Source organism: Musa acuminata, chromosome BXJ3-7 (assembly GCF_036884655.1).
Source record: "Musa acuminata AAA Group cultivar baxijiao chromosome BXJ3-7, Cavendish_Baxijiao_AAA, whole genome shotgun sequence".
NCBI classification, from domain to species: Eukaryota; Viridiplantae; Streptophyta; class Magnoliopsida; order Zingiberales; family Musaceae; genus Musa; species Musa acuminata.
In genome coordinates, this window is record NC_088355.1 from 1,217,590 (window position 1) to 1,238,512 (window position 20,923).

The 20,923-nt window shown below is 37.4% G+C and overlaps 3 protein-coding genes across 5 annotated transcripts; 2 read left to right on the top strand and 1 right to left on the bottom strand.

Moving 5' to 3' along the window:
- Window positions 1–556: 556 nt before the first annotated feature.
- Window positions 557–1,503, top strand: LOC135642415 (NADPH-dependent aldehyde reductase-like protein, chloroplastic). Its single transcript, XM_065158550.1, has one exon. It carries the CDS (start codon window positions 647–649, stop codon window positions 1,439–1,441), a length of 795 nt encoding a protein of 264 aa, XP_065014622.1. The 5' UTR covers window positions 557–646; the 3' UTR covers window positions 1,442–1,503.
- A 601-nt stretch (window positions 1,504–2,104) lies between these two features.
- Window positions 2,105–9,948, top strand: LOC135642118 (TATA-box-binding protein-like). 2 transcript variants are annotated; one of them, XM_065157986.1, is made up of 9 exons: window positions 2,106–2,923; window positions 3,996–4,083; window positions 5,428–5,499; window positions 7,794–7,844; window positions 7,977–8,021; window positions 8,106–8,198; window positions 8,555–8,656; window positions 8,731–8,804; window positions 9,422–9,948. In XM_065157986.1, coding segments are annotated over exons 1-9 (603 nt in total). In that variant the 5' UTR covers window positions 2,106–2,846; the 3' UTR covers window positions 9,423–9,948. The 2 variants fall into 2 exon arrangements, with proteins under 2 accessions (XP_065014057.1, XP_065014058.1); XM_065157985.1 differs by lacking the exon at window positions 9,422–9,948 and having other exon boundaries at window positions 2,105–2,923; window positions 8,731–8,808.
- Window positions 9,949–10,157: 209 nt separating this feature from the next.
- Window positions 10,158–14,415, bottom strand: LOC135583993 (YTH domain-containing protein ECT2-like). Of its 2 annotated transcripts, none has more exons than XM_065160127.1 (9): window positions 14,249–14,415; window positions 13,714–13,787; window positions 13,460–13,616; window positions 13,164–13,240; window positions 12,409–12,996; window positions 11,500–12,072; window positions 11,202–11,414; window positions 10,982–11,128; window positions 10,158–10,698 (listed from the first exon to the last, which is right to left on the bottom strand). In XM_065160127.1, the coding sequence occupies exons 1-9, from the start codon at window positions 14,280–14,282 to the stop codon at window positions 10,525–10,527; spliced, it is 2,037 nt and encodes a 678-aa protein (XP_065016199.1). In that variant the 5' UTR covers window positions 14,283–14,415; the 3' UTR covers window positions 10,158–10,524. The 2 variants fall into 2 exon arrangements, with proteins under 2 accessions (XP_065016199.1, XP_065016198.1); XM_065160126.1 differs by having other exon boundaries at window positions 13,714–13,790.
- Between the last annotated feature and the right edge of the window lie 6,508 nt (window positions 14,416–20,923).

A 20,923-nucleotide genomic window follows, 5' to 3' on the forward strand; every position in this document is an offset into this window, starting at 1 on the left:
GTCATCTTCACATCATTCGTCGTACTAAATATTTTTTTCTCACCCGTTATATCCTTGCCTCATCCTATCACTAAGAGCCCGTCTATTGTTGCCGACGTCGACCACCAGCCTCTACACCACCAGCTTTGTTCCCATGGCCTCTACCCCCTCCAACACCCTTGCCATGCCTTCCACCTCCTACTCCCAACAACTACTCTATGCTTGCGCCCTCAAGAACAGAAGATGATTTTTTCATGGTGAAGATGATTATAATGCGATGACAGACAATTATGATGGGATGAAAAATAGCGACGATAAGACGGAGTAGTGAAGCCAAGAATAAAATGATAAAGATGACCAAGAAATGGAGGTAATAAATCAAAAAGGGATGCTGTGCATAAAATAATATAAACTTAATTTTTTTAACAAATTTATACAATAATAAAGATATTTTAAATATTTTATATTTTTTTTACTTCGAATTAAATATTAATAAAGATGGTAATTGATTAATTTTATTTAATGGACATAACGGGAGAGGGATATATGCGTAGTATATACTATATGTCAAATTTTGAAAAGGATTGATATGTAAGTATAACGCTTTCCCTTCGCAGAGGTCTTCATCGCCGTTGTCTCCTCCGATCCAGGAACCGTAGACCAATCCATGGCCGCGACAGCCCCCGTCCTCCTCCTCTCCGGCCGCATCGCCATCGTCACCGGTGCCTCCCGCGGCATCGGTCGCTCTATTGCTTCCCACCTTGCGTCCCTCGGCGCCTCCCTCATCATCGGCTACGCCTCCAGCTCCGCCGCCGCTGACCGCCTCGCCGCCGAGCTCAACTCCTCCACCTCGTCCTCCACCAACCAGAAACCCCGCGCGGTGGCCGTCCGCGTCGACGTCTCTGACCCCGACAACGTCAAGTCCCTCTTCGACGCCGCGGAGTCCGCCTTCGGCGGCCCCGCCCACATCCTCGTCGCCTGTGCCGGCGTCCTCGATGACAAGTACCCTACCGTTTCCGCCACCGCCGTCGAGGACTGGGATGCCACTTTCGCCGTCAACACCCGGGGGGCCTTCCTCTGCTGCCGGGAGGCGGCGAACCGGCTCGCCCGCGGCGGCGGCGGGCGGATCGTGTGCATCACGTCCTCGACGACGGCGTCGCTGCGGCCGGGGTTCGGAGCGTACGTGGCCTCGAAGGCGGCGGTGGAGGCCATGGTCAAGGTCATGGCGAAGGAGCTGAAGGGGACGGCGATAACGGCCAACTGCGTGGCGCCGGGCCCGGTGGCGACGGACATGTTCTTCGCGGGGAAGAGCGAGGAGTTGATCCGTCGGATTGTGGAGGAGAACCCGATGGGTCGGCTGGGGGAAACGGAGGACATCGCGCCGGTGGTCGGGTTCCTGTGCACCGACGCCGGGCAGTGGGTGAACGGGCAGGTGATTCGGGTGAACGGCGGCTACGTTTGATCGATGCTGCACTCGTGTAGCTTCTTCTCTATCGAATAAACGAGCTTGATTGCTTTAGCGTCCGATGCTTTGTGTAACTGTGGGGAGTGGTTCTCCGAGGCATTTCGTCGAATGGGTGGTGGAGGCATTGGTGTGTTAGGGGTAAGATGTGCATCTTACCTACGGATACAGTATCCGTGACTTCTGTAGAACCGTGTCATCGTACGTGGCCTTTCTGTATGACAGCCCACACTGTCATGGGCAGCCACGTAGGATATGAAAAAACAATATTATAATCCAAGAAACATATTGCTAAATGATTATTCCAATCATAGAAATTTATCATCTAGATTTCATCATTTATAAAAAAAAAAATCAGGATATACCTGAGGTCAAAATATTTTCCAAGTCAGAGGTCCGAGTCTTGTTATAAGCATCTAACCATGATCTTAATATTTACATATAAATATATATACGAAAAAATACTAAACACCTAAAAAACCATTAAGGTTTTATATGTATTTCTTATTCAAGACGAAATGACAAAACTGACACTAGGAAAGTTCTAGAACCACTTCTCACCCATCACTAAATAGCCCAGAAACCGCCCACACCCGTTAAGTCGTTTGGAAAACCGGCCCAAAGCCCTCCCTAGCCGGTGACCATCTATAAATACCCGACCCTCACGGGGTAGAAAACCCCACCGCCTCTCGCACCGCCGCCTCGACGTCCCTTGACGCTTCTCTGGCACGCACACCAAACCCTAAAAGCCACGAACCTCTCATCCCCATCGTCCCTATAAAAGTCCACCCCGTTTGAATTCCCCGTCATTAAAATCCATCTCCCCTCCCGTCTCCCGCTTCGATCTTCCCGTTTGCTGCTCCTGATCTTCTCGGAGCCGCCCGATTCCTCAAATAGACACTCGGATCTCGTGCGCAGGTCGCCGCGATCGGTAGATCTGTTGCTTGTGCTACGATCTTCGTATTTCTGACGAGCACTCGATCTTGCTAACTGTCCGGTTTCGTGGTGGCCGATCCGTGTAATGTTTTGGGAGTCTTTGGTTGGAAATCAAGGAAAGGCGGTAATTTGGGGGTAATCGAGCTGGACGTTTGGAGGTTCTGCTGTGGTTCGGCTTCTTGAGGAAAAGGTTGGAGTTTGTGGAGGGTGATACTTGCTGATTCGATCGGAAAAAGGAGAGCGGGATTGTGAGGAAGTGATTTAAACATTTACAAGTAAGATCTACTTGAGCTGGAACTCTTGAAGATCTGGCAAGAATCTATTTGCTGATTTGGTTTGGAAAAGGAGGGAGGGATTGAAGGAAGTGATTTAGACATTGACAACTAAGATTTACTTGAACTGGAACTCTTGAAGATCTGGCAAGAAATCTGTTTATTGAGGAAAACGTTGGATTTTGTTGTGGGTGAACATGGCGGATCAGGAGTTCGTGGGAAGCCAACCTGTTGAACTTTCGAAGCACCCATCTGGCATTATTCCCACACTCCAGTAAGTCCCTCTAACTGGTTTCTTCTTAGGATAAATGGGGACAACTAAATCTGGTCTGAAGCTTCATCAGGTTGAAGTGATGCGCCCAATAATAGAGAAAAATTAAAAGAAGATTGAAGTGTTTCGTTATTACTTGATCTCCAGTGCAGATTACTGCATGGCTTGTATCATTACATAAGACCACCATGCTGATACTAGTTGACTGTTGTGGGAATCTGTTTGGCATTCTTGAACAGTGGATGTATTACAATTTTGTATGTAATATTCTAAATGGTCGATGTATTAAAATTTTAACACATACAATTAAAATTTTGTATGAAGTGGCAAAACGAGATAGGATCTTTCATGTATTAGATGTGTATGTTGTTATAAGACACTTTGTTTAAGGAGCACTGAATTTTCTTATAATGAACTACTGTGAATAACTCAATCTATGTTTGATTTGACACTGTCACAAAAATTTTCTTGATTACTCCAGGACTTCATAATGTATACATTCTATGTTTTCTCACAAATGAAAGCATGTATTTACTTTTATAGCACATAGTTTTATTAAACAAGTTTAGATTGATTTCTAGTTTCAAAATAAGAGAAAAAGGCTCCTCAATATACTAGGTATGGTGCATTTTTGTGATGACAGGTTTGGGTCAAATTTGTTTCCTGTTCTTAGCAGAAAAAAATATTTTCCAGTTCTGATTCTAATAAAGAGAAGCTTTATTGGTGCTATGTGGCTGTTCGTAAATGTGGTTCTGTTGAATGGGTTTGATAACAAATACAGAAGCTAAATGTAAATGTTGGTTAGATCAGGAGCGTATGAATTAGTTATGCAAGTGTCTCTTTATTGAATATCATAAGATTATTTACATTGTTGATTAATGGTAGCAATGCTTGTGGTAGTGACTTGGCTTGCCAAATATCAAGCTTTGACAATTTTTGCTCATGACAAGTTCTATTGTATCACTAGTTTTAATTTACAAGATGGTGATGATTCTTGTATTTCTCTAGTTGTACGAATATATGTTACATGATGTGAATTGGCTATGCTGATGCAAGCTGTTGGTTCAATATCTAGGAATATTGTTTCTACAGTAAATTTGGATTGCAAACTGGACCTTAAGGCTATTGCTTTACAAGCCCGCAATGCAGAGTACAATCCCAAGGTATGATATAGATGTGTACACTAAGAGTACACATCTTGTTTTCCTGGATTGCTTTATCCTGCGTGTTAGAATATTTTTTTTTACTCTTGAAATTTTCATTTCATAACGATTTTTGTTGCTTTTAAAATCATCTTTCTGGTTTTTTTTTCTACCCTTCTCTTGGATATACCCTTGTTGTAGTTTAGTACTTGGTGAGTTGTGAGATTGAGGAAAATTTCATTTTAACAAAAAGTTGAATAGCCTCAATTTTAATGTGTGGCACTTCTTGCCTCTTAAAGCAAGGTTTGCAATATTGTCTAGTATGATACAGTCCATGCGGTATTTAGTGATTTGTCAACTTATCAATACACAGATTGGTGTAAAATGGATGGTGCACTCGTTATACTATGGCATAAGCCTTATATTGAGCTGTTATTTTTTTTTTCATATTTTTTTCAAAACTTGGTATGTGCTAGTGTACCGGTACAGATTCCCACCGCTATCGTTCTGTTAATGTGTTGAGGTTCAGGCTTATGCAGTAAAGTCTATTTCCATGATTTAAATAATATCTCGATTAGTCCTACATCGAAAGTGAGCAAGATTAAGATTAGTTTATAAGGGTTCGATGAATGTACTATTATCAACTTCAACTTAAGCATTTTGATTAATGGTTTGAACCAAACGAAGTTGATAAGTCGGTTAGCCCATCAGGCTTGAACCGTGACATTTGGTATCAGAATCGACCTAGTATTTGGGCATGGTGAGGGAGTTCAAGTAGGAAATAACTACTCGTGGATGGAGTCAGAGGACTCGTCACAGCGTGGAGCCATCACTTGGCTACGTCTCATATGCACCATGTTAGGATTTGATCTGGGCTATGTTAGGCCTTGACAAGGATGTCAAGTCCTTGAGTGGGAAAAATTATAATACCTCAATTAGTCCCACATCAAAAGTGGCAAAACTAAGATTGTGGCTTAAAAGGGTTTGATGAGTGTACTACTATCAATTTCAGTTTACGTATTTTGGCTAGTGGGTTGAGCTAAACGAAGTTGATAGGTCAATTAGTCTATTAGGCTCGAGTCGTGACATAAAGACTACTTATGTTGAAACCATTATAGTTCGTAAGATCAATTGGTATACTTTTGCAAGCCTTGTCACAAAATGTTGATTAATTTTGGTTTTTGCATCACTTATATAGATTCTTATTTCCAAGTTGGAATATATATGAAGAATATGCCTATTATATTTCTCAAAAAGTATACTGATATGCTTCTAGTCATTTGCATTTTCTTTGCAAACTTCTTATGTGTTGAAGAAATGAGTGTTGTTAGAAATATTCTTATAATTTACTTTTTTTCTTGATAGCGTTTTGCTGCTGTCATTATGAGAATAAGAGAACCAAAAACCACTGCCTTGATATTTGCCTCTGGAAAGATGGTAAGTAAGCTGAGTACCATACATATCACATTTCCATGTTCTTTGGTATTTTAGTTATAGAGTTTATTTACTAATAATAGTTTGTCACTGTTAAAGTCTATAGTATTAACAGTGGCTCTTTTCACAATTATTTATGTTTGGAATATTTAAGGAAGACTTCTTTGATTTACTTACTTTTTGTGAATTTTGCTAAGTTAGCTTATAATCATGAAATTACAATGGTGCATATGCATTGCATGTATACATCTTGCAATTCAGTGTCTGTGATATGGATTTCTTTTATATGTGAATCCCTTTCTCATTTAATCCAAATTTAAATGTTTCATCAACATAAACAGATCATGTGGATATTTTGTTCTTGTTCTTGTTCTCTTTATTTCGACTTTTTCTTCTATGCTTGGTGATTAACTGTTGACAATTGTGAGATGGTACATATGATGTGTTTAACACTTCAAATCCTTTTTAGGTATACTTATGGTTTCTTATTTTTTTAATTCATTTTGTGGCTGCAATAAGAACAAAAATTGAACTCATTTGAAGATTCATCTGTGGTATCTTTCTTTCCATGTCTTTGTGAATGATAATTAATTGACTAATAGATGGGATCATGTATAATCACTGCAGCACAGTGCCATCACTCATTCTGCATGGCGAGGACTGTTGCATGCATTGATGTGCCATGTGTTGCCTGTTGCAGATTGGCCTGTGACTAGTGTTCTTATATGAGCATGGTACTAGCATATAATTGCCGATGCTGGTGTTTCACAAACACAGGCGGTCATTTATGGCATGACAATCCATTGGAGGGAGAATGATTCTAGACCTGTAGCAGTTATACACAAAAGGAATGAGTTTATAAATTGAATATTAGATTGAGGGGTGAGAGTTGTCTTCTATCTTGGATTTATGTGACCAAGCGCTGCCCAGCTCTACAGTTTCAGATTTCTCTCTTGTCAGTTTTAGGCTTTGGTTTTGTTAGTATATGTCTCCTGTGATGTAACCTTTAACATCTTATGACTAGAAATTTATGAAGATGCAGGTTTGTATAATATCATACATAAAGTGCCAAAGATTACTGTAGAGCTAGCAGTCCATTTCCTGCCTGTGTTATTGGAAGGACCCTATGCTACCTTGGGATTTCCAAATACTATTTTTGGTTGAGAAACTAATTGTGAATATTTTCCTTGCATTGAGGGGGGCAATGTCGGAGGATAAACCAAAAAATGCAGTTTTTCTATTGAGAATGGTGTAGTGTCAGTTTGAGTGTCTTTTACCTTGAAGGATGAGGATGTGTTGTGCACATTGTGACTTGTTGATAGTTTAAAGGTTGAAATGGGATTTGAGAGTTTATAATTCAGAAATTTGCTGGTCATCTCTCTTAAATAATATCAAATGTTGGTGTGGTTTTTATTTTTAACTATCATATTGGTTGCAAAGCTTAGGTTCTTGCCAACTTGTATAATGGACATATATTTGTCGCATTGTATACATATAATTTTTTTGTATCTGCTTGTTTGAGTTTTTCTCAGAATCTTAATTGTCAGTATGAGCACACAACTTTTCTCGTTGAAATATTGAATATCATTTTAGTAGATATATATTCTGTCATGAGAGCTTGCTATCCTGTTAGCTCTTGGGAAAAATGATGTTGAACAAGTTGTTGGTTGTCCAACCAAAATACTGTCCTGTTGAGATGGTGGATGATATCTAGTTGGAGAATGTAGGATGTCTCCATCAGATTATTGTGATGGTGTTTGTTAGTAAGAGTTTCTTTGTTCCACGAGCAGTGAGTTACCTAGTATTTGCTGGCATGTCTGATTAAAACATCCCTGAAGCAGAGTGTAATAATAGTTTGAATAGTAGTAAATCCTTCTCATTTAGATGCCTGCTCTTTCAAGCTTTAATCCTTAAGATAGGATGTTTGCCACATTTTTAAGCTGTTGCAGTTTGCTTGAGGTCATAATGATCAATACTTGATAGCAAAATGTGGCGTTGTGATTCTGGATTTGATCTTGCTCCACATAATTTATCAGAGCTATCAGCAATTTTCATTTATTGCAAGGAAGTTGCTTGTCTGTTTTGCAATGGAAGTATTTGTTGATAGAAAAAGCTACTTGACTTGTTGTTATTGATGTAGATAAACAAAAAATAGTTCTGTTTAGTATTAAGCAACAACAACTGTCATTTGGACAAAAATATCTGCTTTTTCTTTCTTGATCTTCTGTTGTCTTTGAAAATACTTGATTATTGTAGTTTAATAGTATCCTAATCTGCTTTTGTTCGTTTTTTTATAGGTTTGTACAGGGGCCAAGAGTGAACATCAATCAAAACTTGCAGCACGGAAGGTACCTTAGAACAGTGAACCTGATGTTTATGCTTCCATTATCGATCTTGTCAAATGCATTGTTTGATAGATATTTATGCACTGGGTTTTCTAAGAATATAACTATGTATTCATGATACTTCTCTTTTTGCAGTATGCTCGCATTATTCAGAAGCTTGGTTTTCCAGCAAAATTTAAGGTATTTAGTTGCTTGTGAATTTTGGTGTTCTCTCATCGTTATATTCTTCTCCTCGCTCTCTCTAATTGTTGCTACCATTTCTAGGATTTTAAGGTCCAGAACATTGTCGGTTCCTGTGATGTGAAGTTCCCTATAAGACTCGAGGGCCTTGCTTATGCCCATGGTGCTTTCTCCAGTGTAAGTTATTATTAGTATATCTAAAAGTTACCTAAATTCTATGTTTATCTTTCATGGATTTTTTGACTTCTTTAGTTTCTTCGTTTTTCAAACAGCAGCAAATAATTTGTTAGCATTAGAATATTCAGGTCAGTCCTGCATGGACTGCTATCCATTAGATATCAAGCAGAGTTATGATACATCTCTATTTTTTAAGAATGAACATTTGTTGGTTTTGCAACAAATCATTTGTTTTTGCAAATCATTTAATAATTTGAACATTTGTTTCCATTCTGCTATTATAAGCATCGTTAGTTTTTGGACATGCAAGCGGCTTCTTGATCTGAATTCATCTCCCTGTCTATTTTCTTTATTAGTATGAACCGGAGCTTTTTCCTGGCTTGATATATCGGATGAAGCAACCAAAGATTGTGCTTCTCATTTTCGTATCTGGCAAGATCGTTCTCACTGGGGCGAAGGTAAAACTTTGTCCACTGAAATTTCCATAAATAAATGATTGTGCTATGTCTTATACTGTCCATCGGTGAGACAGGTGAGGGATGAGACGTACACGGCATTTGAGAATATATATCCAGTCCTCACAGAGTTTAGGAAGGTCCAACAATGGTAAGAGAAACTGTTGCAACATATTAGTCATATGCTCATGCAGAGACATACTTGTATGAGTCGATGCAAGCTAGTTTAACTTTTCACTCTCATATTAGCAATCTTTTGGCTTGTTCCTACCTTTATTATTTTCGACGTGACCGAAACTTTCGTACAAGTGAATATAGCATACTCTCGAATTGGAATCGAAGGTTCTAGTAACTGTTTCTGCAGTTGAGTCCCTGCTTCAACACATTTGAACTGTTGTTTTTGATAGTCTTAAGGCCTTTCCCTGCAATACTAAGTGTTCCAATCGATGATTTTTCCTTTTTCAAATGCGTGGCAGACTTTTTTTTTTCCCCTCCTCTTTGCTGTTGTTGTGCTATTGACTTTTCTTGATGCCGAATTGTTTCTCATAAAAAGCTAACCAAATGATTAGTATGCATATCAACGCCAGGTATCATGCTGCCATATCTGTTTTTAAGTTTTGTAATTTTCATGGGCGAGTTATAAAGATTTTCATTTAAGGTGCTCTATTTGATCCTTTTTAAGGATTAGGTGTTCTATTAAAACATCGTCTTCATACTAATCATGTATCATATTCATCATTTATGTCTCTAATTTTATTCTTTATGCAGATACTGTCATGAGATGGAGGCGGCAAGGATGGAGTAGCCATCAATTCTTTTAATATTCGATTGTACATAGGGTGAAGAATCTGCAGCAGGGATATGCTTCAGGAGCTGTCAATGAATCGATAGCTTTCAGTGGATGTGTCATACTCCCCCCAAAGTATACTCGGTGAAAAGCTTTAAACGCCATACATTACATGATCGACTGGTAAAAGTGGTAAACCTCCCTCCATCAGGCAAACAAACACCAGAGGCTGATCTGAAGTTTTCCTCTCGAAGGAACAGTTGTTCTCTTATTGAGATACGATGTGAACCAACAATGTTCTTCTTGTTGCCACTGTATTGAGATACAGAGCGACATGACATGCTTTTCCTTTTTGATGAGCAACCAACCATGGGAGGTCATGTTTGTGCTGTTCGTCTGTGGTCATCCGTATGTATATGTGGATCGAACAATCAATCTTGATATGGGGGAATAAGGTATTTAGTGTTTAATACAACTATTTATCTGATGGACTAGATTTAAGACGCTAGAGATATTCTCAACCAATTAACTGCTTGCTGATATTTAGTGTCTTTGAGGCATCATGGAACACAGAATCATGCAGACATGAAGGATGAACCAAAACATGTTGTTCCTAAATGCGCAACATAATAGCAACCCAAACCTAATACAGATGCACTGCTATGGCTTCTTCTTGCACAAAGAATGAACATCTGCCACCGACAAACAGCTTTCCAATACAGAAAACAAACGAAAACACATTAAGAGAGTCCCTAATACAAAATTCTGTGCCAAAGATGTTATTCTTGCAGAAAACGAAAAGAACCAAAAATACACTATTAAGGAGGAGAGCACAGGGAACAGGTTGATTGCCTCTAATACCTAGGATCTCAAATCACCAATCTCCCACCTTGACTGAAAACTAGAAAAAGGAAAACAAACTAAAATCAATATTAAACTGGGATAAGAAAACTACAGCTTTGTTACGGCCGAGGCAGATGTTAAGCACACACATCATCGGCCTGATGCCTCAGGGACTAGGTTGCAAATCTCCATTATGCTCAAAGGTGGCTTCATGAACCTAGCAACCAGTTGGCAACACCATTTAACCACACACAACATCAGCTACCGTAGCCACACCATTCGTCTCTGATAGCACATCTTCTGCAAGTGCAAGACCACCCTGTGCTTGTTCTTTCTTCATGACTGTAACCACTTCCACAGGGTTCTGTGACCCAGGCTTTCCGTAAGCCCCATCCTCATCTTTCTCATCCATAACCTGAAATGGAAATCATACAAATGAGCACTGGAGAGGATATCTTAGAAAATATAACGCAAATTAAAAATTTCCAAGCTGTCTAAACGAGCAAGTTTGATGAAGTTCTATCACTGCAACAAACAAAATGAGACCAACAGAAATAGGAAGAGGCAGAACCACACAGTAAATTAACATTTTCAAATGCACGAAGCTGAAAACCATTGATCCCTGGGTTGTGCCATACGTCACAAGTTGAAACATCTAATGGATTTTAGAATTTTAGACATATATAATCTGATCATGCCTTTTTCTGAAATTGCTCTTGCTTCCTTCTCTTCTCTTGCATCACGTTCTGGCGGGTTTCATAGAAACTGAAATCATCCAAAATGGATGTCTTCCTCACATGCTCTTTGAAAAGCTTAAGAAGTTGAAGACCTTGCTCGAGCTTCACCTGAAAAAAAAAAGTGGGTCAGAATGGTTCAAATTGAAAAGCCAAACGGTTAACACTAGTAAAAATTCCTCACCTCCTGAGTGTCTCGACTGTTTGTGACTGGTTTATTGTCATTGTTCTCCACTTTGATGTGCTTTAAAATGCTATTGGGAACATCCTTTACAATATGCCACTTGACAGGAAAACATCCAATCCACTTGTCCTGCTGCCAGAAATCCAGTGTTTTGTTAAAATCAACTGGACCTACCATTTCTGCCACACCAACAAACTGTCCACTTGTATTGACCTGTAAATCAACAGTGAAACACTCATCATCCTGATGAGATAACAAAAAGGGGAAGAGATTGCTAAAAGTTGTAACTAATGCTTACAGAGAAAAACAAAAAAATAGGGCATCCACTTGTCTTCTCCTTGGACTCCAGATAAGCAGCATCAAGCTTCTTGTTTCCGTGGAGAGTACTAGCCCAAACATTGTACTTGATACTCTTGTGAATATCATCCTCACTATATGACTTAATGATGAAAAACTTAGCATCTGAATATGTTTCAGGGAAGTCTGTCTTGTTGTACTGATCTCCTTCAGGAATAACAGTAGAATCCTGAACATTTACATTTTCAGGTAGGCTTTGTCCCCTTACTGCAAGAGTAATAGTAGGTCCAAACCCCCTCTGGTTTCTGAAACGACCAGCTCTTGGTCCTTTATTAAGCTCACTCAGACCATCCAAGTTTTCATTACCATATCCATAGAATCCATTGCCTCGGGCCCTTGGCTTATATTTGCTATCCACAGACATCCCCCATCTTCCATTCATTCTGGAGTCGTACATGTTTGAACAAAAACCATGACCATTGCCAAATCCATTAGCATTCTGGCCATACATTCGATTGTTAGGATACATCTTGTTTGCAGTTCCAGGACCTGCTGGCCTCGGGGAATGCATTCCCTGTCACAAATAAAAATAAAATCCTTCATAACACTGACACAATGTCTTGAAAGAAAGCCAAAATAAACTAAGTCAATCAATTCAGCTCCAAGTATTTGCCCGAAAAGTATTCCAACAATTGATTTGACTAAAAAAAAATTGCAAAGTAAATAAATATACACATTAACAAAACATTTAAAGATCAGAAGCAGCTCTTGGCTTGCTGCGGAGTGAAATTTCTATATCAGATAAGATATGCATAAAAGTGATTACTATGTCTCCTGATAAGTACTACAATTCTCATCAGCAAAATTTATAAACATTTCAACTAACAGAAAATTGCATCAAGCTACATACCATCAGATGAGGAAGGGGGCGGAAATTCTGATTTCTTGTGGGCATAGTATTGCGATCATGTGAAGTCATAGAAGAGACAGCATTCGCTGTAACTGGTCTCTGTTGCCCATCGGGATACGTAGTACCATCAAACCATGGAACAGATGACCACACTCCGTCAAAACCAAATCTTGGATCCTGGTAGCCCGAAGAAGGAAGCCCACCGGACAAAGCACCTTTACCAAATGAGATGCCTGGATTCAACAATGAATTCTGTTGGCCTGGTCTTGTCTTTTCTGATTCATTGTTGCCATTTGTGCTTCCTTTAGCTGTTCCATTTGAATTAGATTTTGTGGTATCCACTGGAATAGGAGGAAGGTCGGCAGCAGTAGATGTAGAAACCTCCCCTTCAGAAATAGGAGTTTGATTTGTTTTGTATGGTGTGCTGGTGGGTATGGGTGGCTGGTAATACGTAGCTGGATACTGGTAATGTTGAGGCCCATATAGTTGACTATTGTGTGCCAAAGTCGGAACTGTGGATCCAGGAGAAGGATATTGACTATAAGGAGCATAACCATATCCATGCTGATACATGTCCCCATAAACTCCCTGCCAGTAAACAGGAAATGCCATCACAACTTGCTATCATAATAATATAAATTCAGAATAAAAATATGAGACTTGGAAAATAACTGATTGCATTAAAATTAGGAAACTAACCTATCATAAGTATGAGAATACAGAATCAAGAACTGGAAAACAGCAAGGAAACTTACAAGTGGAGGCACCTCCACTCCATTGGGGGTGACATACCTAGGGTAGTCCTCCCACTCAGTCATTGAGCCATCATAACCTGAAAAATTCTCGAAAATAGTGAGATGATTCCTTCATAGTAAGAGAAAAAAAATACTAAAGCAACCAAATGGTTTCATCCTAACCAAAGCAAACATTCTGAAACAACAACAACACATATTGTCATTGATCAGATAAGTTTACTTAACATCACCAATAATCAAACAATTCAATAAGTTCTTGAAATCACACAAATAAACAGAGTTGAAATCAATTTAACCTCCATAGTAGAAAGATGAAGCGTATCCATTCGGTATGTAGCACATGCTAGCATCCATATGCTCATGAAGTAGAGGAGTCAGAGACCGTTCGGCTGTTGGGATCGGTGCCATTGGCAATTCACCGCCACTAGCTGAACCATACTGAACTCCAGAAGGCTGCTAGGAATCGAAAGGCGTCAATACTTTCAATATTGTAATCTGTAATCTACACTCGTCATCCACAACTACTAATTGGCAAAGTTAATAAAGCTACCTTCTTTATAACATCTGAAGCATCATTACTCTGGTCCTTTGGATCCAAGGATAACTTCTGCATCAGATCCGTAGCTGCTGTAACAGATTGATTAAGGAATAACAGTTCAATGAAAACTTATATATCACAACCCAAAAGCATACCAACAACAAAATCATCAGAAACCTCAGAATGATTTCAAGAACGTCACGGATAGCATCGAATCCAAGTTCATTCCTTTACGAGCTTAAGAACAAAGGCCACGTACAATATCTTCACAGAAGGAAAAATTCGACAAGACCGAACGACGAATCAACAAATTGAAGACAGGAAAACACTACCGCTCAGTGCTGATAAATCAGTTCAAAAACACGTTTTGACGACACTGAAGACCCACGGAAAAACGAACAAAAACCCTAAAAGACCAAATCTGCAGAGCAAAATTCCAGTATTTACACAGAAAAACGAACCAAGAAACCATCGAACAAACTGATCGCATCGAAGCCGAGGCGAAACAAGATGGAAACAGTATGATGTCCAGCCGAGGCAAGGATACAGTCGGCAGGAGTAGCGGGGGCGACAGCCGCCATGGTTGGATCTGGAGGTCGCGAGGGCGAGCACGCGATGACGCGATCGCCCAAACCTATAGAGGGCTTAAGGGGAAGAAACCCTAGGAGAGAGAAACCGGAGGGCGCCGCCACGGAGTGGGGGGAGAGAGAAGGGGGGTTACGCTCAGGACGAAACGTTATAACACGTGAGCCCTGATTTACTCATTTCTTTACACGCGTTTCGTATTCCTGCATTATTGGATGATTTATATGGGGTCCACCAAATATCATCTGAGCCTGTTCCACTGATCAGTCAGGTACGCGAAACGGGTTCTTGTATTCGAGAATCTCAGAATTATTATTATTGGATTCTCTCTTTTTTTCAGGTTTTTGTCATCATCATTATTATTATTATTATTGTTATTATTATTATTATTATCATAATAATAATAATTATTATTATTATTATTATTACTACTATTATTTTTATTTTATATAAGGATAATTTGGATCAATCCTTGATTTAGTTCCTTCCATGCACCCCAATTTAATTCACCAAGGTACATAATATACTAAAATATCATAAATTACATTTTAATAGTAGAAAGAAGATTGATAGAGGATGTTGATGAAAATAAATTGATTTTTTCTGGTAATATTTAGATTTTAAGTAATTTCATTCAGATTGTGAATACAAAGTGGAATCAGATCATATATATATATATATATATATATATATATATATATATATATATATATATATATATAGTAATAACTTTGTGATTCCTAAAGAACATCTACCTCTTGTCTTCTTTTTGGTGTAGAATAATATATTTATGTTGGACTAAAATAATTCCTTCCTGAATTGTCTTATTGTATCTTTCATAACTGGTCAATCAATTAAAATATTTATTTTTATATAAATGCATAATAGTATAATACTCAGAAAATTATAAAAAAGTGATATAAGTATTCAATCATTCTCTTCAAATTTTTATGATTTATTATGCATTAGATGCAGGGTTACATTATTAAAAAGATGAAAGATTACAACTAGCATAAAAGTATATCCCATCTCATAACATAGTTCTATAATCTAAATAATTTTATAAAAATACATAAATCAAATATTAGATACTATAATATAAAAATATGAATAACAAATAATGAAATATATACAAATAACATAAAAAATAAATAATATAATCACCAAATGATATAAAGATAGAATATAATTAATGATAATTATAATACATAGATAAGTAAGATATCAAAATTAATAACTTAAATTAATTATTATTTCCGAAGGTAATATGCAAGTCCCCATCCGATTTCGATCATAGAATGCATGAATCAAACATGTCAAGGGATTTAGCCATTCTAATGTTAATTTCAGTGAAATTTTAATTCAGAATCTAACAATAAATGAGTGCCAGCTCAATAATAGGATAAATAAAAAATATTACTAATTAATATTAATATATCAACTCCAGTGTCATTAAACCCTAAATGTGGATAAATATTGTTCACAGAGTGAGCTTAACCTACTGCAATGAACTCCAATTTACAAAGTTGGATTAATCATAATCTTTAGATAAGGGCCAAAAGTAGCTTTTTGCTTCAGAAGAAACCTTAGGAAACTATTTGTGGACCTTCAAAATGAAGATTATGACTCCTTAATTAAGAAATAGAGATATGCCCCTTCATTAAGAAAATATATATATATCAATTAGCTTAGCCGGTAAGAGCTTAAGAAAATATTAATTTTCACAAGTATTGTGATCCAATCTCATCTTCGCTATTTATTCTTTGTAAACAAGAAAAAGAAGAAAAGAAATCCTCTTACTATGTTAAATATATAATCCTTATAAAATTATTTAATAAAAAAATTAAAAATAAAATATAGCTATGTGTTATGTAAAATAAAAATAAATTGTTATAGTATAATAAAACATGATGGTAAGATGAGGCAAACATGTCGGAAGGATGACGGAGTAAGGAATATAATTGGATTTTTTTCTTTTTAATCCTTATAATGAAAATATTTAAAGATTTTTGTGAAAATTCAAATATTTTTTTTATAATAAATAAAGAATCGAAGGTATTTCATTTTTTTCTTAGATTTTAAATGATCTAATTAGTGAACCCAATCGGTAAAAATGCGATATTTTTGGTCCGATGATCGGTTTGATCTGGGTTTATAACTATGATCCAAAAGTCTGCCTTCTCAGCTTTCCTTAGGCACTCAATCAGTGAAAGCCATTCTGCCAATTTGGGCTCAATTGCAGTGCATACACCTATCATAGTTAAAAGGAAACCTTTCTTTTGTTGCAATGTTACTTCAGTGTACAATGAAGTGTCAATGTATGGCTGATGAATTCCACAATGGCCTCATCTTCAACTGGAGAACAAATTGTTTTAGATTAATCTATTTAAGTCACCAATTCTAGTTGCTCTTTGTCGTATGAAATTTATCAAGTACATATGCTGACAGCTTTCAAAGAGGCTATTGATCTTAGTATTGAATCTTTGATGGTAATTAGTGGTAACATGTATCATTGATATGTTTAATGTTACATGTACACTCTCTTTCTGCCTTCAGTTGTTTTGTTTCATTTTTCTTTAGATGAATCTATCAAAGCAAGGAAAAAGTAAAATGAAAAATTGGATGAAGATAAAGGAAGCATGTTTTGCAAAGATAAGTAACAAAAATGTCGCGGTAAGATGTTCGACAAATACATCTATCCAGTTAGTTTGGTGGTTTATATCCAGATCTCTTTCCCTTGGATGGAAGGTTTTAAATCATCACCATGACATTTTGTGTGTCGAAAACAAAAAAAATACTGACAAAGATTTTACCCACAGAGACTGTTAAATAAGTTTGGTTGCTTCAGTTATAACCTGACTTACAGTGTTGAATAACTCTCCCAATTTTCCTCTATTATGTTGTTTATAATTTGCATGGACTGAAAAGTAAGCTTTACTGCTTGCCATATATTTCATATCTCAAGTCCTCTCCCTGTGCCAGAGCAGTTCAGTTCTTATCAACTATTCTTGCTCTTCTTCTTTCTTCTTTTGATCTTTTTGGAAAAGAAGAGGTGGGCAGAGCATTTCTATCTCAATTGCCACAGCTTATGCTTTCTTCCTCCATCACAATTATATTTTTATCTGCTTTTACAAACTAAATTAACCTCATACACAGCATAATTGAACCAAAATTTCTCAAAATAAAGATATGCTGTTCATGTCATATCAAAACCTATTGCTTTGAGAGGATCTTAACAACAAATCTAAGCACATGCAAGCATACATCCATTATATCTTTCATTCCTCAAGGAGTTCTAATGTTTAAATGATATTTATGTTAGATTATATGACTCTATTTAATTAGATAAGATATACTATGGATATAAATGGATTCTGATTATGATTATTGACTAATAGAAAGGAAGTTCAATAAAGGTAAGATTTATTAAGAGATATCCTTGATGGGAGGAACTTTCCTAATTACTTATTCTAGATCTTCTACTCTCACCTATAAATAAACAATGATCTTCTAGGGACACAACACGAGAACATAACAGTATAAGAGTGCGTGATATAGTGGAGAGATTATAGTTCTTCTCCAATCTCCCTTTAATCACGTGAATCAGTCAATGAGAGATTGCAGATCTTCTCTCATGTTCTTGCATTCCTAAATCCAGTCTTGTGAAAAGATAGGAAGAGAGGAGAAGATGAGTCTAGTTCTTCTTGTAGATTGACATCTCAGATCCGACGATAATGTGCCTATAGATCATATAAAATTTATTTTTCTGAACAGCAACGAAAGATACGCATCATAATATTGTTTAGATCTATTGTTGTTTGATTTCAGATTCTGGCATGAAAATTTATTTGCATAACAAATAGCATGATTATAGATTTTATGCTAATAGATTAAGCTTGACTTAGACTAAAATAGGTATCTTAGACCAGATTCTTGTCCACACCTTTTGAAAGCTAGTTTAAAACTTTCCAAGTATCAAACAAACCATGAAAGCTACACAAATTTGTCTCTCACCCTCAAGAGACAAAAAATGACAGGAATACTTTCTCTGAAGTGTGTTCGGTATGTGGTCTGCTTACGGGTCTATTCACAAGGGTCAGGAAAAATTTTCTCCTTGAGAACAGACACAAAGTCTAGTCTTCCAAGTTGGGCACGAACATATCAAACAGATGGTTTGTTTTTGAGTTCAGTTCTTCTAAAAGGCAATTATGTTCACGTTAATGAACATGACTATGCAACTTTCAAGCAAACAGGTCTTGAACTATTTCAGAATGATCAGTTTTAGTAGGATTTGCCGAAAACAAGAGTCTAAAGCCATCCGTTTGCATATCTTAACGAGCTGGTCTATTATGCTTCACTATCTCCATTCTTTAATTGTGGTTTTTGATCAAATAATTGTGTAGAAACTACCAATGAATATTCTAGCTGAGCTCCATCCAACATGTATAGTGTTCAAGTCCAATTACTCGTCTGCAAGCATCATTTTCTTTGAACGTAACTTCGACGACTAGTGATCAGTACTAATTTGATGTAAAACGAGTTGCTGAGGAGTAAATGGAAGGGATTAGCTGTGAGAATTTAGGCTGTAAGAGGGAAAAACTTGATAGATTGGCAAACCAGTACAATCTTGACATTTCTGGTCATTTTCAGTGATCTATCAGCTGGAAAGTCAGCCCAACCTTAAGAAAATGTCTTGTTGATGCAGTCGACTAGAACCCCATGTAGATCAGATAAATACAAGGACAAGAAATTTGTGTGTCAAATCAGCTTGAGCAAATTGTCAGAATAGGCAGATTTCGATCATAAATCTAGATCATCTTCGGTGTAGCAGATAGTTATTGATTGAAGAAGTTCAACCACACTTCAAATTGGTATTTGATTTAAATAACTTTGAAGTTTCTGAATTCAAGGTTTAATGACCATATGATACTTTAAGTGTTCCTTCTCTCTATCTGCTGAAAGCAAAAGATTTTCTCATGATCATTGTCGAAACCAATTAAAAGAGTTTGATACTCTTCTGCATGTTCCGAATTCACCTCTTTCCATAAACAAGCTACTGAATTTGCTTATTGACTCCAAAATCAAATCCTAGACAGGTGCTGTATACCACTGAATCTCTTCTTAAGAGTCTAATAAGTTTGCCAGAATTAGACATGAGTATACACTTTAGAATATATATGCTTTCAGATGCCACTGACATTTAACTTAAAAGTGGAGCAAAAGAATCATGGAAGGATTGAAGTGAACTTTATTGATTGTATAAGATTGTTTGATACATACATTCTAAACCCATCAACAGCATTGTATCAGACATCAGAGGAAACCTATAGATTGACATTGGCAGATGGGCTTGCTATACATTGAGGATTGAGATCTATACAAATACATGTGAATTCCATTCCATGCGAAGTCTTAAGCAGAGACTAAACTTGCTGAGTGTCATTAAGTTGCCCTAAAACTTGGTTGCCAAGCTCATACTGGTTTACATCTACACTGTGAACCTGCTCAGCATCCGAAGGAGACCGGTGATCATGCATTCCGTCGTAGATAACTCTCAAGATGGTTGGGTTAGCAGGAGACCATTCCAGCCTCTTCCTTGCGTTGCACTCTTTCCGCCGGCATCTGTAGTAGCTTCTGCACTTAAGATGAAACAGTAGAAGGAAACAAGATGAGCTTTCAGCAATTCAATTCTCTTTTACCTGCAATTAAGATCAAATAAATAGATATCCTCACCTGATCTTCCTAATGTTTTTGATGTATTTTTGGCCATACTTGTTCCACTCATAACCATCTTCAGGAATTGAAGGTTGCTTGTTAACTGTTGGTATTGGCTGCTCTTTTTTATCAGTATCTGTTCCTCCTCTGCATACACAAGTAGCAACTTCTCATTACATGCATGCATATGATATTGGATAAATTATGCTAAGCAAGGCCAAAGCACATGGAGAAATGAAATGAACTCATCTTCTCCAAATTGTCAAAGGCCTGCAGAATATGTGAGATGATAAGCAAGCTAAATACATATTTCCCCCAAACTCATGAACGATATCACAAATATGCAAGGCATTGTCATATTTAAGTGCCACTGAAGGAGCCTTCAACAATTAGAAGAACATGCGCTGCTGCTCAGCGAAAAGAGGCAAACAAGGAGGACAACAAAATGTGTGTGTGTGTGTGTGTTGTTGTGAGAATAGAGAGATAGAGAGAACTTACAGTGAAGATGAGGATGGATTAACCTTAGACATGACACTAGAAAACTTGGGAATGGAGGGTGTGGAGGGGAAGAAACAGGAGGTGTACTTTGCCCAGAATGTTAATTAAAGCTTCTTTGAGGCTTCTGAGATGGAATGATGGTTGAATAGTCAATAATGTTGTCATTGAGACAGAGTTGCGTGCATCATAGAATTACTGTAAGTTCCATTGACAACTCTGTGCTCTTCTCCTCCTTTCATCCAAAGACATGAACAATCGTCATTCTATTGTTTGGTCTCTTCAATCTCAATCACCAACTACACCTGTCTTGCAGAAAATAATTCATAGCACAAATTGCAAGTTTCTTTCAGCTATTTCTTTCAGACAATTTCTCATCTCAATGAAATGCTTGAATGGCTTTTATTGTGGAACACTTACAAGCTAA

What these genes read in the sequence shown, in the direction of transcription:
- LOC135642415 (XM_065158550.1), top strand. Translation starts at nt 647, where the DNA reads ATGGCCGCGACAGCCCCCGTCCTCCTCCTCTCCGGCCGCATCGCCATC.
- LOC135642118 (XM_065157985.1), top strand. Translation starts at nt 2,847, where the DNA reads ATGGCGGATCAGGAGTTCGTGGGAAGCCAACCTGTTGAACTTTCGAAG. An exon ending in TATTTGCCTCTGGAAAGATG is followed by an intron (nt 5,500 to 7,793) that starts GTAAGTAAGCTG and finishes GTTTTTTTATAG; the next exon opens with GTTTGTACAGGGGCCAAGAG. An exon ending in CCCATGGTGCTTTCTCCAGT is followed by an intron (nt 8,199 to 8,554) that starts GTAAGTTATTAT and finishes TTTCTTTATTAG; the next exon opens with TATGAACCGGAGCTTTTTCC.
- LOC135583993 (XM_065160126.1), bottom strand. Translation starts at nt 14,282, where the DNA reads ATGGCGGCTGTCGCCCCCGCTACTCCTGCCGACT. An exon ending in GCCCCCTTCCTCATCTGATG is followed by an intron (nt 12,073 to 12,408) that starts GTATGTAGCTTG and finishes TATTTGTGACAG; the next exon opens with GGAATGCATTCCCCGAGGCC. An exon ending in AAGAGCAATTTCAGAAAAAG is followed by an intron (nt 10,699 to 10,981) that starts GCATGATCAGAT and finishes TTTCCATTTCAG; the next exon opens with GTTATGGATGAGAAAGATGA.